The sequence below is a fragment of the Silene latifolia genome, chromosome 11 (genome assembly GCF_048544455.1).
Source record: "Silene latifolia isolate original U9 population chromosome 11, ASM4854445v1, whole genome shotgun sequence".
Taxonomy (NCBI): Eukaryota; Viridiplantae; Streptophyta; class Magnoliopsida; order Caryophyllales; family Caryophyllaceae; genus Silene; species Silene latifolia.
The window spans coordinates 185,390,579-185,399,823 of NC_133536.1; the positions used below are offsets into that span (position 1 = coordinate 185,390,579).

The 9,245-nt window shown below is 37.3% G+C and overlaps 1 protein-coding gene across 1 annotated transcript; it reads left to right on the forward strand.

Annotated features, from left to right (window-relative positions):
- Positions 1 to 7,578: 7,578 nt before the first annotated feature.
- Positions 7,579 to 8,747, forward strand: LOC141614479 (uncharacterized). Its single transcript, XM_074433224.1, has 4 exons — positions 7,579 to 7,751; positions 7,831 to 7,957; positions 8,068 to 8,201; positions 8,669 to 8,747. Exons 1-4 carry the CDS (start codon positions 7,579 to 7,581, stop codon positions 8,745 to 8,747), a joined length of 513 nt encoding a protein of 170 aa, XP_074289325.1.
- The last annotated feature ends 498 nt before the right edge of the window (positions 8,748 to 9,245 follow it).

A 9,245-nucleotide genomic window follows, 5' to 3' on the forward strand; every position in this document is an offset into this window, starting at 1 on the left:
TCTGTTCCTGACCTGAATTCTGGTTGTGAAGCTGGAATTGCGTGTTGTTAATACTCGTTGGTAAATTTAATGATTGATTAAATTATTTACTCGGATGAAAGTGATTAGCAGGTTATTTATATGTGATTAATAGTCATAAAACAATAAACATGGATGAGACGGAATTAAAGATGGATTAATTACATGAATGAACGATTAATTAGTGACATGGGTGAATGAAATAAACTAAACAAGATGAATTAACGACAAATTAATGACGAATATGACAATGAACAGATGAAAATATATCAAAGAAGTGAATTACAGAAACTCAATATGAACAAATCGAATTTCCATAACCCGGATTGAGTTTTATGACGAAAACCCGCAAATATGAGATTTTAAGGGATTTAAGTCAGATTTTAATGATGAACAAAACATGTTAATGATGAATAATAATATACGTAACATACATGTGGGATTAATATGCTATTATGGCAAAGAATTAAAGAACAAACGAAAACAAATAAAAAAAAGACGAATTACAGAGGACGAAGGAAGAAGAAAGGAAGCAGGAACTGCGGCAGCCTCACGAAGAGGCGCAGCAGTGCTGCGCTCCCTTCAAGAGGCGCAGCGATTCTTTGCGTCCTTTCCCTACGGTTTGTCTTAAAATCCGTAAAAAGAGGTTTAAAGCATGGTTTTAGAAATCGGTTTTAAGAGGTATTTTCGACATGAATCTTACAATATGATACAATAAAATAAAATACAATAATAAAAGAGAGATTTACACCCTCAGACTTACATGTTTGACGAAACGAGAAGGACTAAGATATCGATTAGTGATGCTCGACGCGAATGTAACGAAAGTGCCCTCGTAAGAGGAAAACGATTAAATTAATTAAAGTTGATTGATGTGGAGTTGGTCAAATTGGTCGGTCATGCAAACGAGGCTGGTACTCAGAAGGATCCGAGCTTACGTGGTCGAATGTTCAAGCACGTAGACGCAAAAAAAGTAAGAACAAAGGTCTAGAATGCAAAGGGAGAAGAGAAGGGCGGACACTCGCGTGAGAAATATGAGGAGCGAAGGCTCCTATTTATACTAATCACGTGAAGGAATTAGGGTTTCAGAGACTCTTTGGAAGTGAATCTCGGAAAGATATGAAAAAGATACGAGAATTACGCAGAAAAGGACCTGGGAAGAGGCGCAGCAGGCACTGCGTCTCTTGGAAGAGGCGCAGCACCTGCTGCGTCTATTCCCACGTGGTTTCCTCCTGCGGAAGAAAGATTTCCGTGTTTAAGTTATGGTAGGACGGAATAATTTGGTTTTCCTTAATATCTTATGTGAATATTTACGGGAAATTGTTTACCAAAGGATGAAAATTATGAAATATGGAATAGAAATATCCGAACATTCCAACATTCGACTCGGGATTTAACGGTTATCGAAAAATGAAGACGGTTTTAGGCCCGACTCCAAATGTACTCTAATTATCACAAAACGACCGTATCGGCACGTAGATGACAACTAAGAGGTAGACATTAATATTTGAGCAATCACTTGACGATAAACTTACGAATTGTCACAAATCGTTCCGCGTAACAAACATGCGGCCCAATCATCACCGGGTGGTTTGCGAGAGGTGCAGAAATGAGGTATCTACACCTACCAATACCACATGGAGGTAAGCCTAACAACACTCAGAATCCTCTTGGAATTCTAGTGATTACAAGTGAAGAATCTACCATAGATTGTTCACACCTCATTTCTCCAGTCGAACACTACAAGAAAAACGCGGCATAGTGACGGTCATACCGACGGAAAAAACAAGCCGTCAGAAAACTCGGGATACTGACGGATTTTTGACGGAATTTCCGTCGGTATCAATTACTGACGGATTTCCCGTCACGAGTAATTGGCGCGTTGACAAATTCAATGGCGCTAAAAAACATGTGACGGAAATTCCGTCAGTTTTTGTGTTTTACTGACGGAAATTCCGTCGTTGGCTGCCACACTCAACAGTGCATGACAGCTGTATGGCAATTGGGAAAACTGACGGAAATTCCGTCAGTAAAACACAAAAACTGAAGGAATTTCCGTCACATGTGTTATTTTTTTGAAAACAGGTGTGTGACAACCTGTCACAATAATTGACCCAGTGACGGAAATTCCGCCAGGAGCCCAAATTATATGACGTGTAAAGTTGATGCATTATTGGTCTAGGGTTCCAGTGACGGAATTTCCGTCAGGAGTATGAAAACACTGACGGAATTTCCGTCAGTAGCCCAAATTATATGACGTGTAAAGTTGATGCATTATTGGTCTGATAAAGTGGGCCTATGACGGATTTTCCGTCAGTTTTTTTGAAATACTGACGGAATTTCCGTCAGGAATCCTATTTAACTGACGGGATTTCCGTCAGTCCTTCCTTTTATCTCAAACACGGGTTCTATTCAATATCACTTTACCAATTTTCACCCAAATTACAAATCGCCAAACCCTCCTCCACCACCTTAAAACCCGACACCACCACCACCCTCCTCCACTTCCGGCGCCGCCACCACCACCAACAATACCACCACGCCGTCGCCATCATTATAAGGTAATTTTTTTTGTGTTTTTCTTCTTTTCTCCTTTCTCTTTTTCCTTTTCCTTTTATTGTTTTTAATTTTTTTTTTCTCCATAGCCTCCCGCCGCCACCTCCTGCCGCCGCCACCCCTGCCGCTGCCGCGCCACCCCTGCCGCCGCCCCTCCTGCCGTCGTCACCTTTCCTCTTTCTCATCCTTCTTTTTCATTTTTTTTCTTTGTGGAGCTAATTAGGTATTTGTCTTTTAATTTTTTTTTTGTTTAATTATCTTAATTGAATTAGAATATTAGTTATTTTTTTAATTATTGTTGAATTATTGTTGATGTTGATGCATGTTGACTTAGGATAGAAGCCAATTTTGTTTAAATGTATGTTGTGACGGTTTTAATGTATGCATCTAATTTTTTTGTTAATTAGATTATTGTTAAATTTTGTGAAATGTTAATGTTTTTAAAATGATAATTAGACTAGATATGTAAATTGAAAAATTATTGATGTTAGTTTTTAAAATGATAATTAGACTAGATGATATGTAAAATGAAAAATAAATCATGTTAGTTTATGTTAATTGAAAAAGTAGTCATTGTTGTATGTTTTGTTTTTAATATTGTTAAAATTATTGTTCATATTGACCTAGTACCCATTCAAAAATTACTCACTAGGAGTAATTTTTGAATAGTCCCCGTTTTGGGACTGTCTTTGTACGTTTTAAGTCACTTAGGTAGTAAACATGTGCTTGTGATTTGTTAATGAGAAAAGAGTTTGGTGACAATTCCTTTAATGTTCTCTAAATGCATATGTAGAGTAATTATTTATTCTATATTGTGTATTTGGAGAACGGATGGGAATTGCTGCCGAATTTTTTTTCTCATTAATAAATCACAAGTACATGTTTGCTAGTGACTTAAAACGTACATTGATGGGTTTAGGTTGGAGTGATAAGGACCCAATTCAAAGAAATACAATATTTATATTGGTTAAAATGTTAAATTATTGTTTATTATGCTTGATTTTGATTGTTGTTAGGTTATTATCTTTTTTAATGACATATATAAATGTGTAGATATATAATAACATGAAAAGATTAGAACTGCAGTGGATATATGAAAGATTAGACGAAAAAAAGAAACCCAAGAAAGCATATGCAGAGGGGGTGAAAGAGTTTACAAAATTCGCGGAAGGAAGTAGTGAGTACAAGAATTTAGGTGAAATGAGGTGTTCGTGTAAGAAATACAAAAACCTAGGTTTTAAAAGGAAAGCAGATGTTCAAATTCATCTTTGGTCGTATGGTTTCGCCGATAATTATTATGTATGGACATATCACGGTGAGAAACTACCTAGTAAAAATGCTAGTGAGAATCCTTACCGTGAGTTCGTGGAAAATGCATTGCGTGATACTGTTGACCAAATTTTGGAGGATCGACTTAATCTTGATGACCTTAACGATGAAGAAGTGCGTTATGAAACCCCGAACCCCCAAGTTTCTTCGTTCTTTAAAATGTTAGAGCAAGCCGAACAACCGGTGTTTGAGGGAAGTGATATGAGTTTGTTGCAAGCAGCTGCTAGGTTGTTATCACTCAAATGTGAGAACAACATATCTCTTACATGCGCTAATGGTTTTGTGTCGTTCGTTGGTGACATAATTCCAAAGGAAAATCAAATGGCGCGCAATTTTAATGAGATTAAAAAAGTTCTGAAGGGACTCCAACTTCCCCATGAAAAGATTGATGCATGTATCAATGGATGCATGCTTTTCTGGGAGGAAAATTCTAATCTTGAAGAATGTACAAAGTGTTGTGCATCTCGGTATAAAGGTAAAAAGAATTCAAGTGGGAGGCGAATTCCATGTAAACCAATAACTTATTTCCCGCTTGCGCCAAGTTTACAACGACTATATGCAACCAAGCACATAGCAGGTGAGATGAGTTGGCACTACAAAAACTCTCGATTAAGAGAAAGGGGGACAATGGCACATCCAAGTGATGGAGAAGCGTGGAAGCATTTCGATAGAGAGCATCCAGATTTTGCAAGTGAACCCCGAAATGTTAGGCTAGGTTTGTGTACGGATGGATTTCAACCTTTTGGGCAGTTTGGGACGAAATACTCTTGTTGGCCCGTGATTGTGACTCCGTACAACTTACCTCCTTGGTTATGCATGAAGAGACAATTTATGTTCTTATCTGTACTAGTTCCCGGTCCTAAGAACCCGAAGTCAAATTTAGATGTTTTCCTCCAACCGTTGATCAAAGAGTTGAAACAACTTTGGGAAACCGGCGTAGACACCTATGATGTCTCTAAGAAACAAAAATTTCAATTAAAGGCTGCATTAATGTGGACGATCAACGATTTCCCGGCATATGGCATGCTTTCTGGTTGGTCCACAAGTGGATATCGTGCATGTCCTTATTGTCCAGAAAATGATTATAGATCTTTTTGGCTTAAAAATAGCAAAAAGGTTTGTTGGTTTGATTGTCACCGTGAGTTCTTAACACCTGATCATCCTTTCCGTGACAATTGTAAGCATTTTCTTAAAAACAGAAAAACTGAGAATCGCATAGCCGCATCGAAACTAACGGGTGATGAAGTGTGGGAATCCGTAAAAGACTTGCCTAAAATAGTTGATGCTTCTGATAAATAATTGAAAAGATTGAAAGATCAGAATGAAGGTTGGTGGAAACAAAGCATATTCGGGAACTTCCCCTCTTGAAAACGTTCTTTGATTCGACACAACTTGGATGTTATGCACATTGAGAAAAATTTTTTTGAACAACTTATCAACACCATCATGGATGTACAAGGTAAAACTAAATTTGACACTAAGGGTAAAGAAGACTTTAATGAACTTTGCTATAAACGGACCACATCATCTAGGTTTGTTTTATCAAACGCGAGAAAAAGGCTCTATGTGACTCAAGTTGCTAACTTAAAATTCCCGGATGGTTATGCTTTAGATTTGAGTCGGTGTGTTGACCATAAAAAGATGGTGTTACATTCCATGAAAAGTCATGATTGCCATGTCTTTATGGAACGACTACTCCCCGTTGCCTTGAAAGAGTTGCTCCCGACAGGTCCTTGGAATGCAATAACTGAGATAAGCCAATTTTTTAGAGACCTGTGTACTTCTACGATTAGAGTTGATTCTATGGAACGTCTGGAGTCAAACATTGCGGAGATAATATGCAAGTTAGAGAAGATATTTCCCCCGTCTTTTTTCAATTCCATGGAGCATTTGCCTCTTCACCTACCTTATGAAGCGAAAGTTGGAGGACCTGTTCAATATCGATGGATGTATCCATTTGAAAGATTTCTTAATCATATAAAAAAAAAAGATTGGCAACAAAGCTCGGGTGGAGGGTTCAATATGCAACGCTTTTTTGTTAGAGGAAATTTCAAATTTCTGTTCTTTTTATTTCGAAGATCACATTGACACAAAAGCAAAAGACTTAGATGTTGGTGTAAATTCCGATGATCAGTTGAAATCTAAGTTACCTGAGTTATTCAATGATGACATGGGAACTACAACCGGAAAATGTATAGAGAGGTACTTAACTGAGAAAGAGTATGAAGAAGCTCATTTTTATGTGCTAAGGAACTGTGGAGATTTTTTAGATACTTATGAAAAGTAAGTTAATACTTCATCATTACTCAATTGTTTTTTAATTATCAAATTAGATCGAATTTATAGGTAATTAATACATAACTAAAACATGCTTTCCCTACTTATAGGGAATTTGAGGCACATATCAAAATCAATTTTCCTGATGTCACATCCTCTAATGATGTTTGGGCATCACATGAGAAAAGTTTTCCGAAATGGTTCCGAAATCAAGTAAGTGATGATACATTTTCTTTGAAATTGAACTATACATTTAGATTTCTTATTAGATATTGAAAAAAATATAACAACTTAATTAACATTTTTTTATTCATAGGTTCATAGATTGAAGGATCGTCTAATAATAGCTTTAGCATTGGGTCCTAGTAACATGGTGAAGTCTTGGAGACGGTATTCCATCAACGACTATAAGTTTCGAGCTTATAAGGAGGGAGTTGATGTTTCAAGTCTACGTTAAGCAATGGGGTTTCGTGAATTCAATCAAGGGTTGGACTACTATGGAACCCTAAATGAAGTAATTAAGCTTTCTTATTATGCCGAGCAAAGGGTTTATAGGGTTATATTGTTTAAATGTGATTGGCTTGATAATTCCCCACAAGGACTTAGTATCCATAAGGTTTATGGACTTGTAGATGTAAACGAGAAAAAGAAACTTCGTGGACATAACCCATTTGTGGCAGCTTTTCAAGTCGATCAAGTTTGTTATGCTCCTTATCCAACCATTAAGAAAGGTAATCAAGGTATTCAGTGGTCCGCGGTTTTTAAAACCAAGGCAAGATCACAAGTTGATGCTCCTATTGAAGAAAGTGTCTTTCAAGAAGATGTGGTTGTGAATGATCACTCAATTTCAGCGATTTTGTTGGAAGATATAGAGGATGAAGATGTAGACGAAGTGACAGTGGAAAGAGGTCAAGGGGAATATGACAGAGACGCCGGAGAAGAAGGGGATGAAGATGAAGTTGAAGAACTTATTAGATACGAAAATGAGGAATCAGAGGAAGAAGTAGGAGTGCTTTTTTCAGAAGATGAACCTGTTTTGAATTGTAGTGATAGTGATAGTGAGGAGGACTAGTTGTAATTGTACAATTATTAAACATTCAATAAAATTTGCTCTCCGTTTTTTATTACTTGTCGTTCTAGCCTATTTGGTTTTTTGTTTTATACATGTCGTTTTAGCTTAACATCAATAGTGTGTTTCAATTTCCATGGTTTGGTCATAAGAAACCTCTCAATTCAGCAAATAAAATGCATTAAAGAAGAGGCAAGTGGTAATTAGTTCACAGTTTTCCATAGTTAGTGTTTGTTTCAATTGTTTATATATACCCTACAGAAATGGATGTTTTGAACTAACGATTTTTTCTTTGAACTAACAATTTGAATTGTTTTCATGCAGTGATTATGCCGAATATTTTTCGCCGTTTGATTGGGAGCAATAGTAAGGCAAATGCATCTCAACAGAATCGGGAGGACGACGAGGTTGAGGATGAGGAAGATCCTGAATCTCCATCACGAAGACAGGAGAACATGCAGGTGACTCTCTCAGCGGCCCGTGCTCGGCCAGATCATTTTTGGTAAGTTTATGTTAATTTTTTAATTTTTAAAAAACTTAACATTTACAGTTTTAATTTCAAATATTTGTGTATTTTTCAGGTGGGATGACGAACCAATCAAGAAATATGTTACTTGGTCGTTCACCCGTAACACAGGAGATGAGTACTTCACTAGGTGGGGTGAAGCGAGTAACGCACAGCGTCAGAAGATGTGGAGTTACTTTGCGGTAATTATGTTTTTCAATAATAATTTTCTTAAGTTTATAATAATTTTCTTAAGTTTATAAGAATTTTCATAAGTTTTATATAACTAACTTCACATTTGTTTTTGAAACAGAGTCATGTAAGATCCATCGATCCTGAGTATGATCCTATTCCTGAGTGGCAGGCGAGGGTAACGAGACGGATTACCACTCTTATTAATGGACTAAAATATAACAAGAAACCGCCAAAGTGGGTGCCTGCTACTTGGTTAGAGAACCTTAGGAATAGGCCAAATGATCCTACTTTTGCCAAACATTCGAAAATCAACACGGCAAATAGGAAGTCGGGTGGGAAAGATGGGAAAGCATTGGGCACCCACACTCTTGGTCGGAAGAGTTGCTCCGATGCTTTCAAGGAATTGGTAAGTATTGTTTATATTGCTTTTAAAAAGTGGTTAATATATATGATTGACAAATATATACTTGATTTTACTTGTTTCCATACTAATTTCAGGGTCAAGAGGCCACCCCCCACAAGATGTTCATGAAGACGAAGAAAAATAAGAAGGGCGAGTGGGTTAACCCTCGAGCGGCTGAGATTGAGGTAAATTCTTGTATTTAATTTAATATTTATTTTTATTACAAAGAACGATAATCTCTTTCTTATAAAGATAGGTATATATATATATATCATTTCGACGATTTTCTATTTTTTTCAAATAAGTGATTTGCAAGCGGAGATGAGTCGACCATTGCCACCGGACAGTCTCCCGACGAGATTCGGGCCTACTACAAGGTCAGTAGGAGGCTTTGACGAGAAGAACCGGATGTTTGGGACCGGAGATACAGGGGCCCAAATATGGTATGATCTTCCTCCTAACAAAGCTGGCCGACGGTCTTTGTCTTATGCTCCTAGCATGATTTCACAGCTTTCCACCCAAATGAATGATGAGCGAGCCGCTCGAGTTGCTCTTGAAAGACAGGTTCGTGAACAGGCTGAAGAAATGGCGGCAATGAGAAAGGCTTGGGCTGATTTGCAAGCATCTCAACCCCCAAACACGTGTTCACAATTTCCTACTCCACATAGACGGGATGACTTTGGGGCTGGTGATGACGGGTTTGGAGGTACTGGTAGTTTTATGGAGCCTATAATAACTTAGAGCTTTTAAGTTAGAGCCTTTAGGTTAGAGCCTTTAGGTTAGAACTTTAGTTTAGTTAGTATTATCGTCTAGTAGGGAGTATGAAAGACATGGTAAGACAATTCTCTTTCGTGTTTAATTTGTAAGACAATGTACAAATTTGACTATGTTTT

Excerpts from the sequence above, each read along its gene's own strand:
- LOC141614479 (XM_074433224.1), top strand. The coding sequence starts at position 7,579 with ATGCCGAATATTTTTCGCCGTTTGATTGGGAGCAATAGTAAGGCAAAT. Across the intron at positions 7,752-7,830 it reads GCTCGGCCAGATCATTTTTG|GTGGGATGACGAACCAATCA; the intron begins GTAAGTTTATGT and ends TGTATTTTTCAG. Across the intron at positions 8,202-8,668 it reads AAGTGGGTGCCTGCTACTTG|CGGAGATGAGTCGACCATTG; the intron begins GTTAGAGAACCT and ends GTGATTTGCAAG.